The sequence below is a fragment of the Nicotiana attenuata genome, chromosome 2 (assembly GCF_001879085.1).
Source record: "Nicotiana attenuata strain UT chromosome 2, NIATTr2, whole genome shotgun sequence".
Lineage (NCBI taxonomy): Eukaryota > Viridiplantae > Streptophyta > Magnoliopsida > Solanales > Solanaceae > Nicotiana > Nicotiana attenuata.
Genome location: NC_031990.1, coordinates 56353404 through 56369881, shown reverse-complemented (window position 1 = coordinate 56369881; position 16478 = coordinate 56353404). Strand labels below are relative to the sequence as shown.

Below are 16478 nucleotides of genomic sequence, written 5' to 3'. Positions count from 1 at the left end.
ACTTCAAACAATTCACCAGTTCTTGAGGAGTTTCTAGGCATGCACCTGTAACACCAAAGACTACAAACGTTAAAATCTCAATGTATTTAGTTTAAATTGAAGAAAATTGACTACACTAAGAATTCTAGTACTTCTTTTAGCTGCAATTAATAACACCATTAATTCCCCGACAACAACGCTAAAATTTGATCATGCCCAACTATGTCTTATAAAAGGACTAAGCGGTCGTTGCAAATATATTCCGGTTAATAAGTCTAGAGTCAAATCCCACAGGGAATTAACCTATTAAACACAGCTACCAGACTCGCACAAATTCACGTAATCAATCTTTATAAATATTAAAGTAACAAATTGGATGTTTACTACCTAAATATTACGTAATTAAAATGCAATAAATAATAACTAACTACGAACGGGTTGTAGACAAGATTTGGAATGATCTAAGGTTATGATTTCCCCTATTGTCGGAATCATTTCCGCTACGTTTTCTATAATTTGCCTAAGTCTTCTCTACCGATCATGAGCACTCTGACTGTCATAACTCCCTCCCAAGTAATTACCAAAATATACTAGACATATTCTCCCGAATTACGCTAGTTGGCCTTAAGTACAGCTCACTCAGATCGCACCAAGGTTTTGTTATCCCTAATCCCACCTTAAATCCTTCGTATTGATCCCTCATATACGTTAGGAGTGATGTTATTCAACAACCATCTAAATATGCACTCTCTCTTGAGTAATGCACACTAAATAGGCACAGTCGATTGATGGCCGTTCAATCAACAACAATAATAATATAGTTGAACAAATAGAAAAAATACTATGGCAAATCTATATTAACGTAACAAGAAAGTCATCCTCCAATAGGTTCCATCAAAACCCTAAATTAGGAGTTTAGCTACTCATACTCATAGTAACAATATCCAAAGTATTTTGCATAATTGAATTACAAAGTAAGGATAAAGGGATGTAAAAATCAATGATTCTAACTCCCAACAGTTGTTCCACGAGCTATCCTTGACTTCGGTTGCAAATATCCTTCAAAGTGGCGTTTTTAGGTCTTTTTATATGTGTAGGAAAAGATCTAAACGTGTAGGTCAAGTCCTAGTCAAACTAGGAGACGAATTAAGTCTTCAAAACTTGGAATGTGCACGCCCAGACCTGGCGTCGCTAGGTATAACGCCTGGTGGACCTCGCCCCAGGCCCGGCGTCGCCAGGCATAACGCCTGGTTAAGCTTACCTCTGCCTTGCCTCACCAGGTCTCTCGCCAGCTACAAGCCTGGCGTCGCCAGGTATATCGCCAGCTACAAGCCTGGCGTCGCCAAGTATATCACCAGCTACAAGCTTGGCTTCGCCAGCTTCTCTTATTCAACTACTCCCGTGCACGCTTTCGACTTGTAAGTATCCTTTTTTTATCTACTTTCATCTCCAATTCACCTACACATAAAATGGACCCTATTACGTGCAAATAAAGTGTAATTTATCATTAAAGCATATAAAATACAAGGCGAATAATATGCTAAACCATGAATTATAGCAACACATCATGGTGCATGGTGAATGTTAATAATGGTGGGTGGTGGCGATGGTTGTGGTTGTGATTAAGGAAGGTGATGGTGGGTGGTGGTAGTTTATAATGGTGTGTGGTGCCGGCTATGGTTGTTGATGATGAGTGAGTGTGTGGTTGTAGTTGGGGATAATGGTGGTGGCTGTGGTGGGTGATAGTAGTGGTGGCGGCTATGGTTAAGATTGTCGTTGTTGTTGGTGGTAATAGTAGTAGATAATACTAGGTGGTGGAAGTAATAAATATGGACGATAGCATCTTAATGAAATTAAGTCTTAGTTATGAATCTTACTTATACAAACCTATTTAGACCCATTAAGTGGTTGTAAAGTAAAAAAAACAAACACACTTTAATGATTAAGATCTGAATGGTTAAAATTTAGAATTTAAATTTAAATGCACTTAATGTATGAGATCTGAATGATTAAGATTCAGATCTCCATTAAGTGCAAACAAATGAGGCCTATATCCACCTGCTTGATTCTCAAAGAAATAATAATGATTTTATAGACGCACTTGTAAAATTATACTGGATTTGTTATAGATCTCTGTAATAATAATACTTGTACAAAAGAAGGTTTGGGAAAATAGTCTTGCACGTCTTTTACCTAATATAGTCTTTGATTTGGTTTTGGAGTTAATCCTGACGTCTTGTCTCTAGCCTTCTTCCATTATGCCTTATAGCCCGTTTGGCCAAGCTTCTAAAATCAGCTTATTTTGAGAAGTGCTTCTCGCAAAAGTACTTTTAAGAAAAGTGTTTTTGGTGAGAAGTAGTTTGTGTTTGGCTAATTAATTTGAAAAGCACTTTTGAGCAGTAATTAGTGTTTGGCCAAGCTTTTGAAAACTGCTTCTAAGTGTATTTTTCTCAAAAGTGCTTCTCAGAAAAGTGCTTTTAGAGAGAAGCTACTTTTTTCTGCTTCTCTAAAACTGCTTCTGCTTATCCTCAAAAGCACTTTTTTTCCTTCCAAAAGCTTGGCCAAACACCTCAATTTTTGGCCCCAAGTGCTTTTGACCAAAAAAAGCACTTTTGGCCCCAAAAAAAGCTTGGCCAAACAGGCTATTATTCTAGTACAATTCTCAATCCTAATGTATATTATTTCAATTGTGTCCTTACGTAGTGAGTTCTTCTAAGAAATAATATAAACATTTAAGGGTATAAAAGTCGATTAATATTTTGAGGATATTTTAGTCATTCAACATTTAGCGTGGAATATTCGTGCTTTTATTATAATAATATATATATATATATATATATATATATATATATATATATAGGTAGATAGATATAGATAGATAAATAAATATAGATATAAATGTTTGGTTTGACTGTTACTTAAATTTTATTGCATCGCATCGTTAAATTCGTCGTTATGCAACCACTTTATGGAACAACCGATTTGGTGTGTTCACATCGTTTTCTTATTTTTTCCTCACATCTTGTCCTTTCTTATTGTTAAATAATCACATTTTATCTTTTACCGTACCTTTTCATATAATAATTCAATCTCATATCTTACTTTTTCTTTATAATATTGCAAGTTTATTCTTCATATTGGTGCATGAAATCATAAAACGCCGACAAAAAATACTATTTATCCAAATATTGCATACATCAAAATGATAAAGTACAATACAATACAATAATATGATACATTCCGAAACGATATGTAACGACCATCCAAAAAAAGTTGTAAAGACAAAGACCAAAACTAGTATAATGACAAACAGCAAAGCTTCAATTCAAGCATGCAAAAAATTAATATAGGTAGCAATTTTTCTATTTATATATATAAATATATATAAACACACGAGTATGTGTATATGATCATCATTTTTAAATATGCATAATATAGTCAATTTTAAGTCATATATATATATATATATATATATATATATATATATATATATATATATATATATATATCTTTTTTTTGCATAAAACTAAAACCAAACCAAATTTTATCATTTTTAAAATTAATAACCAAAAGCAAATCAAACATTAAAACAACGTTGTATTTTTCTTTCAGTTTTGGTTTGATTTTTTCGATTTCTCCTTAATACCCCTAAATTTCTCTTCATCTAATGTTCCCCTTTTCTTTAATACACCTAAGGGTGGCAAACGGTTCGAGCCCGGGCCTAAACGGGCCTCGTGGGCCGGTTCTATGTGGGCCCGGGCTTCGTGGGCCGGGCTTAAAAGGTTGCGGACTTCGTGGGCCGGGCTTAAAAGGTTCCGGACTTCGTGGGCTTTTGGATGTAACCGAACCGGGACCACGAACTAATGGTTTCGGGCTAAGTGGCCCGGGCCCAAACGGCCTGGCCTAATTTTTTTAAATTTTTTTTAATTAAGGCAATTATATATATATATATATATATATATATATATATATATATAATTTAGATAATTTACAAGAAATTGCCGTATGTAGTATATTGCCTTATATAAGATGAACTCGGTATCAAAGTTGCAAATTAAAGTTTACATTTAATACTTCAAATTAAAGTTCAATGCCTTCAACTTTAAATTAATCTAACAAACTAAAACATTAAGCATAATACGTCTATAATTTTAAAATAACACAAATTGTCTCAAATCAACTTAAAATCTTAAATACGAATGTCTGGAGAACGCGCAAGACAACTCTTTATATGCATCCTTAAACAGCCTGTGCCCTCCAACTTTGGACGGTGAGTGTAGACTCGACCACAGTCCTTACACTCTATTATGTAAACTTCTTCATTTTCTTCTACCACATTAAAGTGTTCCAAAACAAATGGGCGCAATCTAGAATCACTGGGCATGATTTAACTTGAATTAAGAATTTGAGTTTGAGAAATGAGAGATGAGTGAAGACTTGAATACTTCAATTTGAGTTTGAGAAATGAGAGAGATTGATGATTTTGTGAGTAAAATGAAAGAATGAGGGGGTATTTATAGTGAAAAATAGGGAAAAAGTGTAATTATAAAAAGTTTGGGGTTAAAACAAAGCTGGGGTGTTAAATGACTATTTTAGAAAGCCCAAACGGCTATTTTTGCAGGCCAACGACCATTTTTTAAATGTTGCAACGACTAAAAAATTTTGGACTTTTTTTAAAAAAAGGTAGCCGTTGGGCCCGTTTAGGACCGGTTGAACCGGCCCACTAAGGACCCGATCCCAGGTCCTAACGGGCTTCTTCAATGAAGCGGCCCACTTGGGCCTCAAGCCCCTGGTTCCGGACTTAAATGGGTAGGCCCGTTAAGGCCCACTACCCATATGGGCTCGCGGGCCCGGACCGGGCTTAACTGGCCCACTTGCCACCCTTAAATACACCCTTCAATGTAATAAAAATAAAAAGATAAAACATATATTAATAAAATTAATAAAATATAAATAAAAAGAATGAAAGAACTCGCGAGTGAACTCGTGGCCGACTCAGGAAAGATGGAGTCGTTGGTCGAGTTTATATAAGCCTCCTCTCTTCTAGAAATAAACCCTTGTTTCTAATTCGCTTCTCTGCCGCTTTCAAGTAAACTTCTCCATTCTCCAACCCAATCAAATCCATCCGATTTGTGTAATCTCCATTTTCGGATATAAAACCTACATACTTGTGCGGAGATTCACATCAAGTAAGAACCCTAGGCGGCTTCAATCGTTCCGAATATGGGAGATTTCAACGATGCCTTCATGCGGAACAACCCTAATGTCCAGGCCCGTGCAAAGGCTCAGAATCGCGCTAATGTTATGCAACTCAAGCTGGTAACTGCTTGTTATATCTCTTGATCTGTTGTCTATGCTGTTTCCTGGTTTAGATTTTTTTTAAGCCCAAGAGTTTGTATGTGTGTGTGTGGTAACATTGCTTGATTGCCTAGGTTTCCAGATTTTATTATAGATGAAAGGTTAAAAATTTAGATGATTTTAGATTTAGCAAAGAACACAACACGGTTGAAGCAAAGTATCCATATAGGTTAGACCAACTAGTTGGGATTCAGGTTTTAGTTATTGTTAGGATGCTCACATTATGTCCGTCTTTCGATGTGGGGTTTAGAGAATTTATAGTCTTTCCCTAATTTTTCCAAAAAACTAGTTCTTAAGTACTGGAATAAAAAAGGCACAGATGGGCAGCGGAATGGATAATCAGGGGAGGAGCTAGAAGCCGGCGTACAGGTTCAGCTGAACGCAGTAGCTTTAGTCCAAAACTTGTATTTGTATTACGAAATTCACTAGATATGTACAAAAATTAAATTCAGAACCAGTTACTAACACCTCATGTCGCTATCTGGTGGTGGCAAATGGATAAAAGAAAACAATTATCTACCCATATTATCCATTAGAAAATGGGTTGGATAATGAACTTTTTAAAAATGGATAACCAATGGGTTTGGCTTTTAAATTTGTAAAGCCTCAAATTGGGAGTTTCTCAAGTTTGGGAGACTAGGAATTCTCCGAAAGTGATCATATTCAAGAAGCCATGGATAATATGGGTATCCATATTATCTGCCGGTTAACCCGTTTTTTATTCTTAATAAATATGGGCCGGTTTGGATAATTTATTCGTTTTTGCATTACCCATTTTCAACCAGTCCCATATCAGACCGACCCGTCTGTTTGCCACCCTTTTCACCATCCTAGAATTTAGAACCCATAAAGTTCTAATGAGGATTTAGAACTTGCTGATTTGTCATCATTATGGAGTAGTAGTGGTTAGGTGTTTTAATTCTAGTTTAGTGAGATTTCTGGACTGCTGAGATGAGACTAGAAATTATATGTGATACATATTTCTTTGCGTTTTCTTATGACAGCTAAATATACAGCATGGCCAGATAGTTAGCTTAAAATAATAATAGGAGAACTATGTTATGAGGCGGTTGCAGTATTGGCAATCCTTCCCTTTGTTCTTGCTGGTGCTGCAAGCTTGTGTATTTCGTTGTTAATGTATGTAATATATGCAGATTGGTCAAAGTCATCCAACTGGGTTGACGGCTAATCTTCTGAAGCTGTTTGAGCCCCGACCGCCTTTGGAGTACAAACCACCTCCGGAGAAGAGAAAATGCCCTTCATATACAGGTTAACTTTCTTCATAGATTGAGTGATTTCTTGGTCCATCATTTAAGTATAATGCTTACATATCTCATCTATTCAATAGGGATGGCACAATTTGTTGGTAACTTTGCTCAGCCTGGTGATCCAGAATATGCTCCACCGGTCCCTGAGGTTGAGACCCCGGTACGATTATTTTACATTCTGCAATTCATTTTTTTTTTTTTTTTTTGTGTGGGTCCATATGTTTAAATGAATTATTGGATCCCCATTCTGGTTTTGTTGCCTCCTTTTTAACTGCTTCAACAAAGATTAACAATGTGCAATTATCCATGTTCTGTTATTAGTGAGGAGCTTGGGATCCCGGTTTTGAAGAGTTTCTTGATTCCAGAGATAAATTATAAGATGTAGCATAGGATGTGCAGTTATGCAATTACAACCTATGGTGCATCTTTGTGTATCTTTCTTTATGCACATAAATTGCTTTTTTATTACATGCAGGCTCAACGAAAAGCTAGGATCCACAAGATACGGCTGGAGGAAGGTGCTAAAAAGGCTGCTGAGGAGCTTGAGAAATGTATTAAATGCCTAAGAGTTTTTGGTTTTCTGATTGTTTGAAAGTCATATTTTATGGTAAAAAATGAAATGAATTGTTGTTTTTCTGTCGAGCAGATGATCCTAGCAGCGACCCAAATGTTACTGGAGATCCATACAAGACACTCTTTGTTGCTAGACTTGTGAGTAAAGAACTTTTTAGATCATTTTTGCTGTTACCTGTGAATATCTTCTTAATTACTTTTGTTGATTGTCTTTCTCATTTTCAGAATTATGAGACAACAGAAAGCAGAGTTAAACGTGAATTTGAGGCTTTTGGTCCAATCAAGCGGGTAGGTATTATAGAGCATCCCTTTGTGGGGCTCAGGTTACTGGATTTTGGTTGGTAAGATGTGTACTGTTATTGTGGCATGTACTTCCTGCTATGATCCAGTCATTTCTCAAGTTGATTTTTTCACAACTTTTTGCTTTCTGAAAAGCAATATACATCTTACAATTTTAGCATTTTTTCTCAAAACAGATTTTGATCAGCTAATGTTAAAGAATGTGGGGTTGTAGGTTGTAAGCTATTTCAAATGTTGTCTTTCTAGATCAAGTCCTTCAAAAAAAGGGTGGAGCGTCTAAAAAAAGTACCACGGATTACCTTGCTAATGCTTCAAGCTTGCACTGAAGGCGCATGCGATGCATTTTTTAGTAGGATTGCACTTTAGTTATTTGATAAAAAGTTACTGAATTTGGCAGTTATCTGCTAAATAATAAACTGATTACCTTTGAATTTCCTTACTGCTCTCAAAAATTAAAATAAAATAAGAGATGGCTTATGCTACAAGTTTGCAAATCCACATTTTATCAGGAGAGCTTTTTCTTTCAATTGTGCCTCTGGGTGCACCTCTTCAGGCTGCAGTTAAGAAATGAATTGTTGTTTGAACTGCTAGCACTCTTCCATGGTGCTTCGAGGTGCATGCTGCACTCTGACATTCATGAAAATTTGTTGTGAAGTTACTAGCATTTCCTTGCTTTGAAAAATAAGGGTCAGATTGCGAAGAATGTCCTTATGACTCAGGTAACAACGGCTTCAGTTATTGAGCATCAGTTTGATGACTTTTCCTTTTATCCTGGTTTGGATATCATTAGTTTCAAGTACTATGTGTTCTGGGTATTCCATTAGTTTCTAGAACTACAAAGGTAATGAGGTTCAACTCCTAGGTATTCTCCTGGTAAGGGCAAATCTTAAATTTCTGGTAACTTTTTGTTTCTTGAGTTGCCAAATGTAACCATTCAATTTCCGAGCCCGATCTTCATTGCATGAAACAAAGTTGAACACCTAGATGAGCAGAGCAATGATGCAATTTACCTTTGGCCTCTTATTCCAAGCAACATTGGAGATATCCTTGCCTGTGCTGGGTAAAAATTTGGTGGGAGTATCAGCCTTGTTCTCTTCTTCTTTATTCTTCTTACATCCCATCTATGCTACTAAGATTTTACTTTTGGATTCAAAGGCTATCAAAAAAGTTTCAAGCATTTCAGGAGACACCTGGTATTTGACTATACTTCTATAATAATTTATTTTATATTAAAATGTTCCCTGGTAAGGGGAGTTAGAATGTATTGCAAACATAAGGCCACAGTTCTTGTGCAACTCTAGCAGTGATGGTGATGCATCTCGCCTGGGAGCTCTATGAATCAAAGGTGAGCACGGCTAATTAGGCATAGTGCCCGCCGTGCCATTAGGACCTTACTGTACCTAATCGTGTTGACCGGATAAAAGCATAACTTTTTGACCGCTGCATCAAACATGATTATAATTCTTATTAGTAGCGTTAATTTCATAATTGTTTGAGTTTCAGGTTCGTTTGGTTATGGACAATACAAACAATAAACCCAGGGGTTATGCTTTCATTGAGTATGTGCATACACGGGATATGAAAGGTTTCTTTTACTCTTGACTCCTATTTTTCTTTTATCTTTTTCTGTCTCACCTCCATTTCTAATTCCTTGGATATAACTTCAGCTGCATATAAACAAGCTGATGGAAAGAAGATTGATAATAGAAGAGTTCTGGTTGATGTTGAACGTGGGAGAACAGTCCCCAATTGGCGTCCCCGTAGACTTGGCGGTGGACTTGGAACAACAAGAGTTGGAACTGAAGATGTTAATAGGTACTCGATTAGCTTTTAGAGTGTTAGTCGTATGTACATATGCGTAGTGCTAAAAGGGACATTGATGTAGCTGTACTTCAGTGCAATACTGGCTGCCATTGTCTATGGAGTAAAAATTGCAATGCAATGTCTCCTGTTCTCTGCTTGAGTTTAATTTTTTGTTGCTGTTGTTGCATATAATTCTAATTTGATGTACCCAAAAAAAATCTAATTTCCTAGAGACAACTATGCATGTGTGCATGTAGTTGGCATAGACTGCTTTTTGTAGTGGGCATACACTGCTTTTTGTAGTTGGCATACACTGCTTCTGAATTTCAACTTGTCTTTTGGGATGTATAGATGCTGCCGTCGGTTTATGTGCTCTATTTTTGGTTGAAAAAGAGTGCTGTCCGGAGCATCTATGCATGAACTCTTGTCTACAATTGGAAGTTATTATTGTTTGGCATTCAGCATGATGATCACTCATAAAATGTCCGAAAAGTAGTTTTCATGCTCAGATGTACTGGTATGATTGTCATGTGAAAACTTGTGGAACATTCATCAATCTTTCTTGGTAAGTTATTGCCTTCAATTTTTACATGGATCTTTAATTATCACTGACTCTATGCCCCTTTAATTTTGCAGAGAGGTAGTTCAGATTGGAAGGGCGGCATCTCGCTCCGTAGAACCAAGAGTACGAGATGACAGAGAAAGGTAACCTATGCATTTTTAGTTATACGTGCTTTGGGTTATTTTCTCTCAATCTGACATTCAAGACATGTCTACTTTTCCAAGGATGAATTGTCTGATTTACAACCCTGTTTAGTTTACAAAATGTGAAGTTAATGCTGATATGTGTTTAGCGTCTGACGCTATGTTGTTATTTTCTATATTATCAGGGATCGGGAGAAGTCCCGTGATAGGGTGCGAGATAGAGAGAGAGAAAAATCTCGTGAACGTTCACATGATAGGCCAAGGGAACGTGACAGAGATGACAAACATCATAGAGAACGCGAGAGAACTAGGGATAGAGAAAGAGATCGTGGACGAGACCGCGATCGAGATCGTGAACGTGACAGGACACGTGACCGCGAACGGGGCAAAGATAGGGACCGTGAGCGAGATCGCCACCGTGAGAGGGATAGGGAAAGGGGTAAGGACTATGAAGGTGAGGTGGACCAGGGTCGTGGGCGTTCTCGTGATATAGAATATGATTATGAGCATGGTGAATCAAAACATGAGCGGGAAAGGCATGGTGACAGAGAAAGGAACTATGATCATGCAGAACCTGAAGATGATCATGGACGTTATGACCATTATGATCATCATCAAGGTCGAGGAGACTATGAGAATCCGGATGCTCAAGCTGGTGATGATCGCTATAAAGATGCTAGTCGTGGTGATGATCGGTATGATCAAATGGAGGAGGATAATTATGCTTATGACCACGGGGCATCTGAGGCAAAAGAAAAGGACCGGGATCATAGACGTTCAGATAGGTCACATTCTCGTGAATATGACTATTGATGATGAAGGGTATGCTTCTGCTTGTGTTGCTCTGGTAAGGTTGCAATAAGATCCACATGCTATGTAGGTAATATTAACTTCTCATTTGATAATATTGCCGCAATTGTTTGACTTCTTGGACTCGCAGGAAGACATGGCCTACTGACACCTCAGGGAAGTGCAATTTTCTATCGGAATTCCTGCTTGCTGCTAGTGCGGGAATGGTGAAACATTAGATGATGGTTTACTAGCATCGGTCCATGTAATGGAATTTTGTTATCTGTTTTTGGAATTGTGTGGTATTTACTTCATGTATTCAGTTTCTATGTGAACTAGTTAAATGCGAATTATTTGGAATCTGTGAAATGTGATAGTTCTGGGTGCTTGCATGTCGAACGTATTATTTGGCTCATGTTACGGTATTTTATTATTGTATCTGTTTTTGAATGTGAACTATCAAAATATTTGGCTTGAAATTACATTAAGAGAGAACTACAGTTCTGTAGAAATGGAAAAAACTTTTGATAACCTGAGATTTAAGATAAAATGCAAGATAGTATTAAAAGAATAAAATTGTCCACGGTCAAACTGTATACTCTTATCATTGGTCCTCGGGCCTCATAAAAGTGTGTTTGCATATGAACCTGTACTTTATGTGTTGCCAGAGGCTGTTCGATGAGCGAGGTTACTTCATTTTCAGTTACGAGTTTAGAGTTTGAGGTTTGGGAATTGAGAAATCTTTGGTTGGGAGTGTAGCTCCTTTTTATTGCTCTACATTATTGGATTTAAATTAGTACAAAAAATAATATATGTATATGTAGTGGCAGAGGCAGGATATATAGAGGTGAAAAACAGATTTTGCCTTATATACAGTGTAATTTTTCAGCGAAGGGGGTTCTGTTGAACCCCCTTTCGGCCCCCTAAACCCGATCGTGTATACGTACTTGTAATTGAAGGGCAGTTTTGGAGTAATGGTAAAATTGTCTTCCTGTGAGTTATGGGTTTTAGTTGTGGAATCAACTATTAATGTTTGCATTGAGGTAAGTTACCTACCTTATACGCTGCTTTTTTTGTCTGCTCTCTATTTTCATCTGTATTCTTAGCTCTTATCAAAGTAGAAACGTTGACGAGATGGTGAGACATGATATAGAGAAGTCTGGTTTCCACTTCTGACATGATAATTTTATTTTGTGCACTTTTTTTTTTTTAATAATCTTAAGATTATGTGGAAACATTAGTTAAATCAAATATGATATGCGAGCGATGATGAACCAAATAAGTGCTCCATAGTTCAGAGGGTATTTTTATAACCTGTGCGATCCCAATACATGAAAATGACATCAAATAGTAACTATGTGTGCAGCTAGACTACAATAATAGGTGTAGCTGCTGATAAGTGAAACAGGCAATTATCACAAACGCAACTTGAGTATTTGCAAAATGAAACATCCTACCATTTATCTTTTCAATTGGAAGCGTGTAAAATGTACATGAACTTATAGGATAGGATAAGAATGGCGTTTGAGTTTCCTTTCTGATTTTAACGTGAAGGCAGAAGTGAATATGTGATCCAACCAACTGTACCCTTTTAGTGATCGTACAACTCTTCGAAGCTTCCTAGAAATATCCCAATTGATTCATTCCAAACGACATGTTTAGTGCTATTATTGGTCAATCAATCATCAAATTTGTTGGAATAGGATATATGTCATACGTGTTATATTCCATTTTGTTCAAGCACATTTAATTTATTCAATATCAAATAATTTCTTTTAATACCCACATGAGTTTTCTATAAGTGCTTCCTAAAATCTCACAATTATTCATTATACTAATATAGAAGTTTCTAATCGAATAGAAAAGACTCGTGACAACACGTCTTTATCCTAATTTGTTGGTATTGCCGGATATGGATCATATCTATTTCCACCACGTTTTGTTTTTGGCTACTTTCACATTTTCTATTACTTTTTTTCTAATTACAGTGAGGGATAATGGAAGAGAAAGGGCTAAGCAGACAATGAGAGTTATCTTTACAGTGTTTTTTAAAAGATTGTAGATGTTTCGAAACAATTTACGTCCATATAATATTAGGTCTGCGTAGTCCCTGTTTACCATATTCAATTATCAAATCTTCACATTATCTTAAGTACAACATGATCAATTCTGAACTTCATATTTGAATTCAATTTTAATTATATTTCTTACATTTTCATCTCTCATATCATTTTCTTGAAAACTAAACTTATCTACATTTTTTGTACATAGACACCATAACCCCAAACTTCCACAACGTGTATATCGTTTCTTTAAGTCACCGATGTTTACTTTTCCTTCCTGGCTGGTTATTTTTTTATTTATTGTTGGTGTGTTTACGCCCGTGAATAAAAGCTAGCATTACTTTTGTTGGGGTGACTTGACATTGTTTACCCGTAAAATGATACAGTTGAATTTATACGTGATTTATAGACAAGTGAGTCGATTTGATCCTAAAATGATAAATAAATTAGACAAAAATATAAGAATTAACGTTGAAATCGAGAAGGACAGTAGAGATCTTGAGCCCGGGAGTAGAGCTTCCGGAAGTAGTAAGAGCAATATAAATACGCAAGAAAGTAAAATGCTATTTAGCTTTGAACAAAGTATATTGTATGCTTGTCAGAAAATTTGTCTATCTTACAATGATGGTAGAGCTCACTATTTATAGTTGCACCTAGGGAACAAGGTCCTAGGATCAAACCCCTCTTAAATGACAATTATGAGGGCCATTGAAGAATGTGTAACGATAGGCAGTGAATGCCATAGTATCTGTAACAGACCATGCACTTAATGCTGTAGAATATTCTTCATTAAATACTACCGACCGACAGACATTTATTTTGCCTTTATAAATATTATTCTCTCCGACAACAAGCGATATTATTGCCTTTGGGCCCGACTGTCTTCTGTCTTCGGCTCCCCGTGTTTCTTTCTCATGCGATCATTAAATATGAATATATTTTACCCTATACATACATTACATTAGCTCTATCGCTCCGGAAACCCACAAAAAAAAAAAAAAAAAAAAAAAAAATCTCAACTTCGAACCAAAGAAAGTTATTGAATGCCATAATGAAAATTAACCTTTGTTCCTGCATATATACACGATTAGGCTATTTGAAAAGTAATTACACGTAACTTTATTTAACAAACCTTAACTAATAACCCACAATATAGGGTAAGTGTACTACTATATATAGGGTAAGTTCATCGTTTGTCTCTTCTTCTAGTTAAAGATCACCCCATGTTGTTACCGATCCTCTTCTTTCACTTATTTCAGCAATTCAGTGGACTCCACCGAGGATTGAAGGCTTGGACCAATGGGTCCATAAGATTTTGATGTCACTATGCCCAAGACCCATATGTAGAAAGAACTAGCCCTTAAATATGGGTGGAAGGCCAAAGATCATGGTAGGTTGAACTCATCTTGTTTTTTCCTTTCGTATAAGAAAACTGATTAACCTTCTACTCTTGTTGAACTCAGGTCTACCCCAGGACTTAGTTGTCATTCCCGAGGAGGACGTTTTGGCTAATTCTGCTGACCTGTAGGAGGATTGTGCCCGAACAAGTGTCTCTAGGCTTGCTTCTGGTGCAAGTGCTTCTTCTTGGAGTCCCCGGCTGGAGCAACAAAAAAGACGACGCTCCTTTGCGACTAGAGAAAACAAGGAATGCGACGCCCGAGCCATCCCGGATGTTGCGGTGATGAGTGTCGTGCCCGAGCCGGTCACAGAGACCATGGTGATCGATGATGATGGAGGAGCCAGTGATGAGGGGGCTTCTCTACATAGAAGACAATGACATTCATCAACTCAACAGCATGCTCAATCTATTGAGTTAGTTATACCAACCGAGGACTATGCCTCGGCGCTCTTGGGAGTATGATATGGTGGAAAATGCTAACTCCCATTTTCGAGTCCCAGTCACTGTATCTAGTACCGTGAGGATGAGTACAGGGTCTCTTTCGTCTTCGATTGACGAGCAACCAACAACTAGCACTGCATTTGCCGCAACCGCCTCTCAACCTACAATGCCATCAGCTTTATCCCCCTTTTCACCAAGTCTACCTTCGCGACCAGCAACTGCTACATCATCTCTACTGTCCGCAATTGCTTGAGAAGAGTCCTTTGGCTTCCACTCCAGTTGACCTCTCTTGTTTCCATCCCACCGTGAGAAGGTAGAGAGCAAAACCAACCCAGCAAACAACTATTACTATGCCCCTATTAGTAAAGCATGTACTTCTTGCAAGGCTTGCTGAGAATGTCCCTCTTCCCCAGTCCCTGGTTCATGGGAGTTTGGGGCAAAATTATGTTTCTCCCTCCGAAGTCCCCAAAGGAGGAGGAGCGTCACCCTCTCGGTCTCTACCGGATGCCATCTATTATCCTGGCCAGTGGAACTTGCTAATTATCTAAAGCCTTTGGCTTCAAACAAAGATAGGGATAAAATACAACTCTCTCGGGAGAGTGTTTGTTGAACAATGCCATGCACAACGCTTCAGTGGTATGACCTTTGTTTCCTTTGTTGTTTCTTCTATCTTTATTATGGCAGGGTTTTGAGTTTGCATTTTTGTTTTGCAGGCCAAATTCCTTACATTCGAGGGCCTTCAAAGGCTGATTCGTGATAAGGAGAAACTTACCTCCGAGCGGGATCAACTTTTGGCCGAATGAGATCAGACTGCTGCTCGCCTTTCAGAACTAGAAGCGCGAGCTGCTGAGCCCATTAAGTTGGAGGCTCGGTTTCCACAAAACGAGCAAGAAGTAGTGACCCTTAACTAGGAGGTTGCCCGTTAAGGGCACAATTTGAAGAAACTAGGGCCAATTGGGTTGAAGTCCATAATGTTGTTCTTGCTGCATCCGATCGTGAGGCTGCTTCTGCAGAAAGATTGAATAATTTGGAGACAACCTTAAACTCCAAAACTGAAGAAGTTACTGCTGCCGAGGCGAAGTATGCCCGGTTGGAGGATAAGCATAAGAGGACCATCGAACACAATAGAGTGTTTTGCTCCACTGTCCGCGACCTTGATGTTAGCCTCCGGGCTACCAGATCCGCGCGAGATAACCTTTCTGCCGAGGTTGACTGACTTAAAGAAGAACTCTAGCACCGAGCGGCTTTATTCGTTATATGCTATGTATAGCATGAGGAGAATAACTTAGAAGAGGCCAAAATGGGCGTCATTGACTTTGATGCCGAAATCGCTAAGGCCTGTGAGCTGGAGTTAACTGCCAAAAGGGGTCTCACGGTCCAGCTCGATGCTAGCGACTCTTCTAGTTCCGGATCCGAGTTCTCGATAACTAAAGAAGAAGCGGAAGGTGATGATGTTAAAGACCAAAATGGTGAAGGCTAAGATATTGAGCCGGAGACAGATCCACCCACTTCTCCTGGGGCGCAGATGCTTCTCTTCCTCCGGGTTTCGGAGATGCAGTTGCTTAGTTGTTACTTTCTTTTCTTTCTCATACTTTTGTACTTGTGCTGTTCGGCATGTTTATTGTGAATAGAAACATCTTTTCGTTCAAGTATCGTGCAAGTTTTTCTCTTTGCGCATTTTCTGTTTAAGTACTGTGCAAGTTTTCCTCTTTGCGTCCTTTTTGTTTAAGTCTTCTTGCAAGTTTTCCACGCCGAGATATGAGAGACTTCGGGCGTATTTTCCCCCGGTATTATTTGGTT

At 37.8% G+C, this 16478-nt stretch overlaps 1 protein-coding gene across 1 annotated transcript; it reads left to right on the top strand.

Moving 5' to 3' along the window:
• Window positions 5017-11178, top strand: LOC109210709 (U1 small nuclear ribonucleoprotein 70 kDa). The gene is made up of 11 exons (XM_019374166.1): window positions 5017-5298; window positions 6492-6606; window positions 6686-6765; window positions 7081-7156; window positions 7252-7316; window positions 7404-7466; window positions 8982-9063; window positions 9146-9293; window positions 9918-9986; window positions 10172-10833; window positions 10927-11178. Exons 1-10 carry the CDS (start codon window positions 5203-5205, stop codon window positions 10797-10799), a joined length of 1422 nt encoding a protein of 473 aa, XP_019229711.1. The 5' UTR covers window positions 5017-5202; the 3' UTR covers window positions 10800-10833; window positions 10927-11178.

Bases quoted from the DNA above. Each gene is read 5' to 3' on its own strand.
- LOC109210709 (XM_019374166.1), top strand. From the start codon at position 5,203: ATGGGAGATTTCAACGATGCCTTCATGCGGAACAACCCTAATGTCCAG. The intron at 7,157-7,251 runs GTATTAAATGCC...TCTGTCGAGCAG, and splicing joins TGCTGAGGAGCTTGAGAAAT to ATGATCCTAGCAGCGACCCA. The intron at 7,317-7,403 runs GTGAGTAAAGAA...TCTCATTTTCAG, and splicing joins CACTCTTTGTTGCTAGACTT to AATTATGAGACAACAGAAAG.